General features: G+C 35.9%; 1 protein-coding gene across 1 annotated transcript in view; it reads right to left on the reverse strand.

Moving 5' to 3' along the window:
* Positions 1–1,027: 1,027 nt before the first annotated feature.
* The window catches only part of LOC111046565 (endoplasmic reticulum resident protein 44), a 63,216-nt gene continuing 52,150 nt past the window's right edge, over positions 1,028–12,093 (reverse strand). Inside the window, exons 5-8 of the mRNA XM_022332147.2 lie at positions 9,015–9,130; positions 6,187–6,482; positions 4,704–4,876; positions 1,028–3,369 (exon numbers count right to left, since the gene is read on the reverse strand). Coding sequence (XP_022187839.2) covers positions 3,199–3,369; positions 4,704–4,876; positions 6,187–6,482; positions 9,015–9,130 — 756 coding nt within the window. The 3' untranslated portion in view covers positions 1,028–3,198. The remainder of the gene's footprint in view (positions 3,370–4,703; positions 4,877–6,186; positions 6,483–9,014; positions 9,131–12,093) is intronic.

The raw sequence follows: 12,093 nt of genomic DNA on the forward strand, positions 1-12,093 counted from the left end.
TAAATCAAAGACCTTTTAAAGAGATTAGGATAAGACCTTTTAGAGAGATGCATCTTTAAGGTCTTGGTATAAATAATTATTATCATGCTGATGTAGATAAAAGTTTAGGGCCGTTTTTTGCGCAGTCAACGCTTAAACGGAATTCAATCAGCTGGTAGTTTAAACTAAAAATGAACCACATTATAACGTGCGAGCCTTGATATGGATTCAGTCCAGTTTAAAATTAAATTTAGTTTAAACTGATACTGTGCAAACGGCCCTAAGTCACAAATTCTTTATAAAGAAGGCCAAGAATGAATATAAATGATTATGGATAAATCAATACAGTTTTGAATACAATGGAAATTTGATAATTTAAAAATCTAATAAACAAGGAATTTGATAATAAGCCTAGGTACCGGTTGCACAAAAGCCGCTTAAATTTTAACCTTGATTAATTCCACGAGACCCAATCAGAGAAGCCATCTTTTCAAAAACACCTTCTCTGATTGGTTGTCGTAAAGTTAATCACGGTTAAATTTTACCGGCTTTTGTGCAACCGGACCGAAATCATAAACATAGTAGGTTTAAGGTACATGAGTGTTTATTTCTCCAACTTGTTACCATTTAAATTTAAAACAATGTAAAGATAATTTGTAATTATCAGACCTCATTTAATGGTGTAACATCGTAAATTATTTAATTCAGGGTAGTTAAGTTTGAGTAATATAACTTTAAATATATTAATATATGTTTAAATATATTTTTTATATTAAGTTTTAAATAGAATATGAATCTATTAGGATCATTACTAAATTAATCCTCAATAAGGGAAACAAATTAATTTGTTGAATTAATGGTTAACTCTATCAAATAGAAGAGATTATCAGTGGCTTATCATAGTTGAATGGATTTTATCATTGAAGTAACATAATTTTCACATTACTCAATAGTTCTCTCATAATGCTCAACTAACTAATCGTTAATATACTCAATAACCAATAACTATAGATTCATATTTTATAACTATCACAACAATAAGAAATCGTGCAAATTACATAATTTTATTTCTACAACGAATTTTCAAGTACAACATTAGCATTTTAATAATAACCAACCATCTCTAATAAATTGCAAAAATTACTTCCTATTTTAGAATAATTCAGCATTTTAACCCTTGCTATAGTAATTAAATACGATGATACACAGACTGTACAAGCATAACATAGAAATAGTTCTAGAAGACAATAAGAAATTTTCTAAAATTTAATCCGTTCAACGTGAACCATTCATTCAATTAATATCAAATGTACCACACATCACTCAAGATTTAGGATATTTAAATTTACAAAGCCTATGAACCTTGTATTCGTACATACGAATATCCATAATGCAAACATAATTTAATACATATATCTCACAAGTAATTTCCGAAAATAGGTTTGGATACAACAGAATACGTTTCACTAGATTTTTGTATAACAATGATTAAAAAATTGATCACAATTTGGATTAGAATATCGGAGAAAAATTGTTAAATTGCCGGTTACGAAATTCGAAAAATGTGAGAAAACGATGTCCAACAACTTTCAAAGTTATCTGTTACCAAAGAAACTTTATGGAATTTGATAGAAAAATGTCCAAGGCTTGGAATAAACACGAATTATGTAATACCAAAAAAATGAATTGCGTGAAAAATGTTTGGGGATAGAAACCCTGGAGCATGAACTTCAGCATAAACACAAGCACAGAGTATAGTTAGGCTGGGCGCACACCAGTGTTAGTCAAGACAAGACAAGGCATGATCAGACACGTTCAGTCACAATACTTCACATTGTTGCTTATGACACAACTCACACTGATTAGTCATTGCAGTTAGACATGTCCTCTTAAGCAACTGTGTGAAGTATTGTGACTAAACGTGTCTGATCATGTCTTGTCTTGACTAACTGGTGTGCGCCCAGCCTAAGGTATGTAATACCAACAAATAACTGTATTTTGTTTTAAATTCATGATTTGTTTTGTGGGATGGGATGTTTTATTTCATCTAATTTTTGCTTGATTGAAATTTCAATACTGTACCAAATTCACTCTACCATTTACTTACAATTCCTAAATTAAGTTAACCTTCCGGCAGTCGCGCTGTTGTAAAAAGTACAACAGTGTCAGTTTTTTTGCTGCACAAAACTATTGAATGGGTTGGTGTTAGTGAATGAGTCACCTATGCATTCCAAAACTTTCCCCCCATCACTCCACTGAGTTGCAATATCAACCGAGCAATGGTTCAGTCTTTAGGTGCCATTTAGTCGCGACATTGCATAAGATAGGGAAAAACTGTATACGGGGACTGTAAACGAACCAATAATACAGAATTGATGGCTTTGTTTGATGTACCCTACCGGGCTATGAAATGGTAATCATCCAAATGTTCATAGACGTAAAATAATCTAAGAAGATAATGGAAAAAGTGATTATACAAGTGGTTAATATGTTTTGACAGTAAACAGAGTACTTAATACGTGGAAAATTGGATGTTGTAAAAAATACAACACGCGACTGCTCGTTTGATTGAGTAGGGCGGAAGGTTAATTCTGTCGTTTTTAATAATTGTAGAGGCCTAGATTACAAAGTACTCTAGTATCAAATCAAATTTATTATTTCAGAAACAATACAATGATTATCAATCTAACTTTATTGAGATACACCACTTATATATTTGAATGCTTCAATAAAAAAGTAGATAACTTCAATCATGCACCCCGTACAAAGTGGCTACAGCTGCGTTTACACCAAAGTTATTAACAAAATGTTAATAACATAATCCTTATAGATTCTATTAGATTGAACATATCATACAAATGTTGAACATTTGTGTTTGTCAAGTTCCGTTCAATCTAATAGAATCTATAAGGATTAAGTTATTAACATTTTGTTAATAACTTGGTGTGAACCTAGCTTTAAGTAAAGACCCGTCCAAAATTTGCAACAACTATTTCTATAGAGCAATCTAGACTAGTCTAGCTCTAGTCTAATCGTGTAGCTAGAGTCCACAATGCTCTACGAAATGGACAATTTCAGATTCCAAGGCCCGGTTGCACAACAGCCGGTTAAATTTTAACCATGATTAATTTTACGAGAAAATGAGAAAAGAAACATGACATGTCCGCTTTTGCTGACAGTATAGAGTGCATTTCACTCGACCTGTTTGCAGATGTTGTTCTAGAGCTCATCCCGGAGCAACGTGTAGCGGTTCTTAGAGGGGCCGAGCTTCTTAAATGTGGACTCTGGTGGAGTGGTGGGTGCTCCACTAGGCTTGTGCTCTATGGCCAACACCTCGTTGGGATCGGGGCCGTGATGGAACTCGCGATGCAGTTTGCCCGAGTACAGGTCCTAAAATCCAAACACAAAATAAATCAAATTAATAATAAAATCAAGTTGTTCCTTTCCCATCATTCACAATGAGTTAGGGATAATTTTGTGTATATGAATGTATAAATAAATTAGAAAAAAAACTGTCTCTTGACTGTGGAAGAACGAGACAAAATAGCAGCTCGTTATGAGGTCTGGGGATCTGTGGTGCGAGTACAAAGGTGGTGGAGGGCTGAACGAGGGATCCATGCAACACTGGATGCAAAAACTGTTGAAAATTTCTATTCCAAATTACTAACAACAGGGAGTGTCGCAGATAGAAGACGATCAGGAAGACCATCAACGTTAAGGACAGCAGACAATGTTGACAGAGTTCGTAAAATGTTCATGAGGAGCCCTAAGAAATCACTGCATCAAGGATCTCGTGGCTTCCATGGCTTAAAACTGAGATCTTTGTTAAGAATCGTTGCAACAGAGTAACGTGAAAGACCACTTTCACGAGATCCTTGATGCAGTGATTTGTTAGGGCTCCTCATGAACATTTTACGAACTCTGTCAACATTCTCTGCTGTCCTTGACGTTGATGGTCTTCCTGATCGTCTTGCATCTGCGACACTCCCTGTTGTTAGTAATTTGGAATAGAAATTTTCAACAGTTGTTGCATCCAGTGTAGCATGGATCCCTCGTTCAGCCCTCCACCACCTTTGTACTCGCACCACAGATCCCCAGACCTCATAACGAGCTGCTATTTCGGCTCGTTCTTCCACAGTCAAGAGAGAGGGCATTTCTAAACTGAAACAAATGAAAATTGGTGTTAAACACAACCTCAAGGAGTGCTCTATCTAACAAATTTGTTTCTAACAAAATTGGTTCATAAATAAAGATATTATAGCTGTATAAAAATAGGGAGTGACTTATCAGACACCCTGTAAATCTATAGTACGAAATTATTTTTATATTTATTTGTATAAAATTAGTAAGATGCAGACGTAATAAGTATAGCATTTACTGATGATAATAATATCGAGGGACCTGGCTGGCTCAGGTCTGGAGTTTTTAGGTCACACCTGATCAATTTAAATGCCTCTGACATGACCTAACAACTCCTTTTTAGGTAGCCGGAACCTGTCCATCAGAAAATCTACTGATGGAAATTAAAATATTACGTGTGTTCGTGACGCAGAAGTCTGTATGCACCTTTAGAAGTCATTATGAAAATTGAATACTTGGGCACGTTGCACAAAAGCCGGTAATCGTGATTAAATTCATTTTGTGAATTTAACCGTCTTTTGTGCAACCGGCACGTTAAGTTACAATATACAACAAAACTTTTCCGAAGCACAATTCGCACATACCTTAATGAACTGGAGTAGTTTGCCGGGCGTTTCCATGTCCTTGATGTCGGGAAAGAGGTACATGTGACGGAAACTATCAATAGCAATCAGAGGCAACTCATCTTGGCCTTTCCCTAGGTGATGCAGTGGGTGAGCGAAGCGCTCGCCGTCAGCTGTCAAAAAGTTGATGTTTTCTGCAACAAAAAACAATAATATATTAGCCAAAAATACTAAAAAGATTAATAAAATAAATTAACCAAAAATACTACAGAGATACGATAAAATGTCATTAATCAGCCTGGGCAATCGAAAGGATTATCTATTCTGCAGGGAAAACACAATAATTATCCAAAAATACTATAAGAATCAATTGAAATACAATAAAAAAGTCATTAACCAGGCTGTCAAATAATTTGTTTTCTGCAAGAAAACACAGTAAATTAGTAAAAAAACCAATAGAAATACGATGAAAAAGTAATTAAGTAGGTTGGGCAGAACGTACGCCTTAATTTCAAACAATTATTGGCAAGCGTACTTTTAGGCTCAACTCACACTTAGGCGACTCAAGTCGAGAAGAGACTCGACTCTAGTCGAGAGCATGTGTTTTCAAATGGTGAAGGCGCGGAGACCAGAATCGAATGGTCTGAGAGTCACCATTTGGAAACACATGCTCTCCACTAGAGTCGAGTCTCTTCTCGACCAGAGTCGCGTAAGTGTGAGTTGAGCCATAGAGTGGTACTATAAAGTATGTCAGTTTGTCAGTTTTCAACTCCTTCAGTATTCAGATTGTCATGTTTTTAGTTAATCAAGCTTTCAGTTGTCATGATGTGAGTCTATCTAGGTTTCACTTCGACTCCTGGAGCTTTCAGTTCATCATGTTTTCAATCTGACAAGGTTTCAGATTGTTAAGTTTTCAACTCTTTGAGCTTTCAGTTTGTCACGTTTCTAATAGGTCAAGGTTCCAGTTTGTCAGTTTTCAACTCCTTCAGTATTAATATTGTCATGTTTTTATTTAGTCAAGCATGATTTCAGTCTGTCAAGGTTTCACTTCGACTGCTGGAGTTTTCAGTTTATCATGTTTTCATTCTGTCAAGGTTAGGCTACAGATCGTCAAGTTTTTAACTCCTTGAGCTTTTAGTTTGTCACGTTTTTAGTAGATCAAGGTTCCAGATTGTCAAGTTTTCAACTCCTTGAGCTTTTAGTTTGTCACGTTTTTAGTAGATCAAGGTTCCAGATTGTCAGGTTTTCAACTCCTTGAGCTTTTAGTTTGTCACGTTTTTAGTAGATCAAGGTTCCAGATTGTCAGGTTTTCAACTCCTTGAGCTTTTAGTTTGTCACGTTTGTAGTAGGACAAGGTTTTAGATCGTCAAGTTTTCAACTCCTTGAGCTTTTAGTTTGTCACGTTTCTAGTAGGTCAAGGTTTTAGATTGTCAAGTTTTCAACTCCTCAAGTTTCAAGTTAGTTTACAACAGAATTATGAAAGATTATTAGTTGAATAACTCACGTTTCTCCTGTATGAGATCGTTGTACACTATGTCCTTGAACCGTTTGATGATAGCCTCGTCGTTGGGCTTGTGGAAGAGGATGAGGAAGGGCAGGCCCTCCTCAGTCAGCTCCTCGGCGTTCTCAAACGTGATCTCCCTGACCAGAGGGATGCAGCGCTCACTCATCCAGATGTTCGTCTCGTCGTAGCTGGTTAGTGAGCCATTATATGTCTCGTCACGTTCGTTCGACAACGCCACGTCTGGTCTAAACACGACAATCGGCTGGTTGGGCGGGTGCATTTGCTGGACTACGCTCCTGAGATCACAGAAAATATTATCAAATTAACCCAAATTTAGATAAGGTTACACATAGTCCGAAATAGGTTAAGTCTTGTATTTGTTCAACACATAATATCATAGAATATGAGCTTACGCACAGGCCTTTCTTGCCTATGTAAGTTATTTCCTATCTGATTTTAAGTCTTGTATTTGTATTTGTTTAACACATTATATCATAGAATATGAGCTTACACACAGGCCTTTCTTGCCTATGTAAGTTATTTCCTATCTGATTTTAAGTCTTGTATTTGTATTTGTTTAACACATTATATCATAGAATATAAGCTTACGCACAGGCCTTTCTTGCCTATGTAAGTTATTTCCTATCTGATTTTAAGTCTTGTATTTGTATTTGTTTAACACATTATATCATAGAATATAAGCTTACGCACAGGCCTTTCTTGCCTATGTAAGTTATTTCCTATCTGATTTTAAGTCTTGTATTTGTTTAACACATTATATCATAGAATATGAGCTTACGCACAGGCCTTTCTTGCCTAAGTAAGTTATTTCCTATCTGATTTCAAGATGAAATTAAGTATATTGTATTGATTCTTGAATTTTATACACTTATTGCTCAAGATTCTATGTTACTGCTTTAAATTGTATTTAGAAGGAAAAATAAATTGAATTGAAGAATAATTATTCCGGATGATTCAAAAAAGACTTTACAACTTTGAAATTTCATATAAATCTTATTAAACAAGGTACAGAGCTGTTTCTGGTGTTGTTTTAAAGGAAAACACTTCAAGTTTTTTTACCTTGAACTGAAAATGTTCTATGTGACTTCCGTTGGTTATCCTGCAGACATCCCATCGATAGTTGATTTCTTCCCAGACTTGCACTAGCATTTCAGGTTAAACTTTCTCAACAGCAGCGCAAATCCTTGCTCTAAGTTCAGGTCGAGGACTGGCAAACGAGAGGTACGTACACCATATCTTTTATGAAACCAAACTGTCGATTATGGGACTTGAAGCTCTCGAGATGCACGCCGGGTCGATTTCGTAGGGCTCTTGACAAAACTTTGTCTCAACGACTTCGTCAAATGTGCTTGGACGACCTGAAGATTTTGTATGTTTCACTGAACAACCTGTTTCTACAAAACATTTATCCCAATCATAAATTGTAGGCCGACTAGGAGTATCTTTAATGTACTCGGTTCGAAAATTACGCTGAACTGTTGTCGCAGACTTCGATCCTTCAAACCAAAACACACAGCTAGCACGCTCGGGTCAAGTGAAGGCAGCCATCTTTGACGTAGCATCCGCTAGCGCTTGTGCGGCGCGACCAGGTACTAGCGGACTACGCAAGTCAAAACTTGGAGTGTTTTCCTTTAAAACAACACCAGAAACAGCTCTATACCTTGTTTAATAACATTTATATGAAATTTCAAAGTTGTAAAGTCCGTTTTAAATCACCCGGCATAACTAATCAATTGGTTGGGAGGGAGGATCTGCTGTACTACACTCCAGGAATCACATGAAAATATCATACAATCGATACAGTGTTACTACAAAAGAATCGTCGGATTTTATAAGTCTATAACTCATTTATTTGCCTATGTAATTACAAATTCATACAATAATTATTATGAATTTCAATATGGCACTAACGGCAAAGAAAAACTTGTGCGCTATAGTGAGGTCCACGTTATAATGGCAGTGGAGAAAGATAGGGGTACAACATTGCCGAACCTCTGTCTTGTCAATGCCTTCTATTGACGGTAGCAAATAAAGGTTTATTAATGTAATATTAGCTGTTCATTCTCGTTTAATTTTATTAAGCAAAAAATTATATTTTTCAATAATTTAATAATTAAGATGAAATATTTTGTTAATTAGTTATTAATTCTACAATGTTAAAATACGATCTGGCAACAGAGCAAAGCGAAAGATAGCACTATCCGTTTTGTTGAATGATAGACAAGGAAAGCAATACAATTGCTTATCAAACACTGCCATTATAACGTGGACACACTGTAGAAGTGAGTTTGAACAACTATATGATAAACATATATTACAATGGAGAGAGAAACAGACCTTATTATAAACAACTGAACTGAATGAAACTACGGAAAGCTAGGTCACATTCCAATCATAAGATCATTACTTAGAGCATCTGCAATCTAAGGTTTGCATAGACTATAGTTTCAGTTGTTACACCATTATGGGTGAAGCCCTACGATTGGCAGTTTTCAGCACTTTCATATTCAGCAAAGGCAGCAATAAATTATTGTTTACGTTAGTTCCTCTAGAGCTTGTTATGGCGCATGAATTGTTGATCTTAGAAACATCACACTAATTAGAGTTGAATAATTAGAATTATCAAAGTAGTTAACTTTCGGAGGAGACGATAAGCCGTCGGTCCCGACTACCTAAAACGTAGTCATCTCTCTCTCTCTCTCTCTCATTAACCACGCACAAGCCTAAGAGCTTATGTTGGCATCACCCTCAGTATTATTATTATTATTTTCTGAAACTTTGATCATAGTGCATAACATGGAACTCACCCAAATCCTACATGGAACTGGCAATCATCCTTGAGTGTTGTGGCCACCCGTCTGAATGTATTGTACTCGGGACAGTCTTTGTGGTCGAAAAACCCAATAATTATCCTCTTCTTTGTCTGAAACAACAAAATATCATCATTAGTATTACAATTTACAGTAAACAGTATGCATAAAATAATACAATAATCATAGCTACATAAAGATCAAATCACTTCACTAGGCCTTAAATTCATTCGGCCATTATAAATGTTATTTAATTACTTTCATTTATTTACATAGAATGCTACAAAAGCAAGCCCAAAAACAAATGGAATAAAATTAATAATCCAGAAATATTAAATTAATTCTAGAAGAATAGCTAATTGAATATGTTGTTAATTAAATATATCTCTAAAAAACTAAGAGGAAGAAAAGGATAGCACTATCTGCTTTGTCGAATGATAATCAAAGGATAGCAACACCAATGTTAACCTTCCGGCGGTCGCGCTGTTGTAAAAAGTACAACAGTGTCAGTTTTTTTTTGCTGCACAAAACTATTGAATGGGTTGGTGTCAGTGAATGAGTCACATCTATGCATTCCAAAACTTTCCCCCATCACTCCACTGAGTTGCAGTATCAACCGAGCAATGGTTCAGTCTTTAGGTGCCATTTAGTCGCGACAGTGCATAAGATAGGGAAAGACTGTATACGGGGACTGTAAACGAACCAATAACACAGAATTGATGGCTTTGTTTGATGTACATTATTGGGCTATGAAATGGTGATCATCCAAATGTTCATGGGCGTGAAATAATCCAAGAAGATGGAAATAGTTATTTGTGCAACTAGTGCGCAAAGTGACAGTTTGCTGCACCGAAAGAAACGTTTACGCCCGAGCCGTAGGCGAATAGAGGGGCAGCAGAGGAACTTTGCGCACGTATTTCACATTACATTTTTCCTACAGTTACCATTGAATATGAAAAGCGGGTAATTATGGGTAAAATTCCCTGAAATCCATCAAATGTTTTTCTGTGTAATTTTATTATTAATAAAAACCTTAATTTATTTAAAATTGAATAATTTAGTAGTAAATGAATGAAGGCGGCTGTCACTCATGTGGCACTGTGCTGTCGCTTTCATCCACTGTTGTCCACTGCCTTCATATTATTATAACGTGTACCACAGTCAGTGCAGTTACCAACTTAATTTTGATTTTCCTGCACTGGTGCTCCATATAACCTACTAACTATTTTGCGTTGCCATGTTGCAAATCTGGAGTACGCAAAGTATTACTTTGCGCACTAGAGCGGAAAAGTGATTCTTTGCGGCCTGCAATCAGTGCAGAAATTGCCACTTTTCAGGATATCTTTAGGAAAAAGTAATTATACAATTAATTAATATGTTTTGACAGTAAACAGAGTACGTAACACTTGGTAAATTAGATGTTGTACAAAATACAACACGCGACTGCTCGTGTGATTGAGTAGGGCGCGACTACCGGAAGGTTAATCAAATACTGCCATTATAACGTGGACCTCTCACTATAGTGCATATGACAGCCACAAATGAAATTCACTGAATGCAGGATTAATTATGCACTAATAACTAATGCAGTTAAATAATTTTTATCCAACAGGCCTGAAATTAGTAATACGATGGAAAAAATAATAGTTGCACCAAATAATACAAATCAGAATGTTACTATAGTGAGGTCCACGTTATAATGGCAGTGGAGAAAGATAGGAGAATAACGTTGCCGATCCTCTGTCTTGTCAATGCCTTCCATAGACGGTAGCTGATACAGGTTTATTGATGTAATATTAACTGTTCATTCTAGTTTAAAATAATAAATTATATTTTATTATGCAAGAAATATTATATTTTTCAATAATTTCATAATGAATTTTCATAATTAAGATGAGATATTTTGTTAATTATAAATTCTACATTGTTAAAAGCCGATCTGGCAACAGAGCATAGCGAGAGAGAGATAGCGCTATCCGCTTTGTTGAATGATAGACAAGGATAGCAATACCATTGCTAATCAAACACTGCCATTATAACGTGGACCTCACTATAGAAGTATTCGTCGAAGTATTGAAAGAGGATGAGGAGTTGGTTGTGAGACAGAAGAGGTGGGAATGAGAAGCAGGAGGAAGAGAAGAAGGAGAAGGAAGAAAAGGAGGAAAGAAGGTCCATTATAACGTGGACCTCACTATATACCATATTATAACACACTCCCAAAATGAGATTTACTTCAAACTGTGTCACCATTGGTTAAATGGGAAGGATTGGTGTTATTCACAAGGAATGATGACAGTTTGAATTGAATCCTATTACATACAACACATGAGCAAACATTTCATTAATGAATTATTATTCAAAGTCATTGAATGGAGAGTGAATGCACAATAAAATTATTGAAACAATGATAGTAAACATTACGCCAGACATCAATTTTGTATGATGAAAGCTGCCTGACTTTGAAGTGCGGTAATAAGCTATCATCAGCATTAGATCTATGAAGCTACCTGTCTATAACCTGTCATCATGAAGCATCAAAAGCCGGCAGTTTTCTATTCTTATTACCTATTCTTTCAAGTAACATATTCCAAAAAGCCTGTTACAAATAATGTAACTATCTGTACCTACCTAATAAAAAAAACAGTGATTTTTCAATTTTTGCTAGTTGAAGTTTCAATTTTTTACTTTCCTTGCCCTATTACCATTGGAAAGGAAAGTATTGCTTTCCGAAAAAAATAAGGTACCCCAATATGTAAATTTTTATACGTTTCAAGGTCCCCTGAGTCCATAAAAGTGGTTTATGGGTATTGGTCTGTACGTGTGTGTGTGTGTGTGTGTGTGTGTGTGTGTGTGTGTGTGTGTGTGTGGTGTGTGTGTGTGTGTGTGTTGTGTGTGTGTGTGTGTGTGTGTGTGTGTGTGTGTGTGTGTGGTGTGTGTGTGTGTTGTGTGTGTGTGTGTGTGTGTGTGTGTGGTGTGTGTGTGTGTGTGTGTGTGTGTGTGTGGTGTGTGTGTGTGGTGTGTGTGTGTGTATGAGTGTATGTATGTCTGTGTACACGATATCTCATCTCCCAATTAA

Source organism: Nilaparvata lugens, chromosome 10, assembly GCF_014356525.2.
Source record: "Nilaparvata lugens isolate BPH chromosome 10, ASM1435652v1, whole genome shotgun sequence".
Classification (NCBI taxonomy): Eukaryota; Metazoa; Arthropoda; class Insecta; order Hemiptera; family Delphacidae; genus Nilaparvata; species Nilaparvata lugens.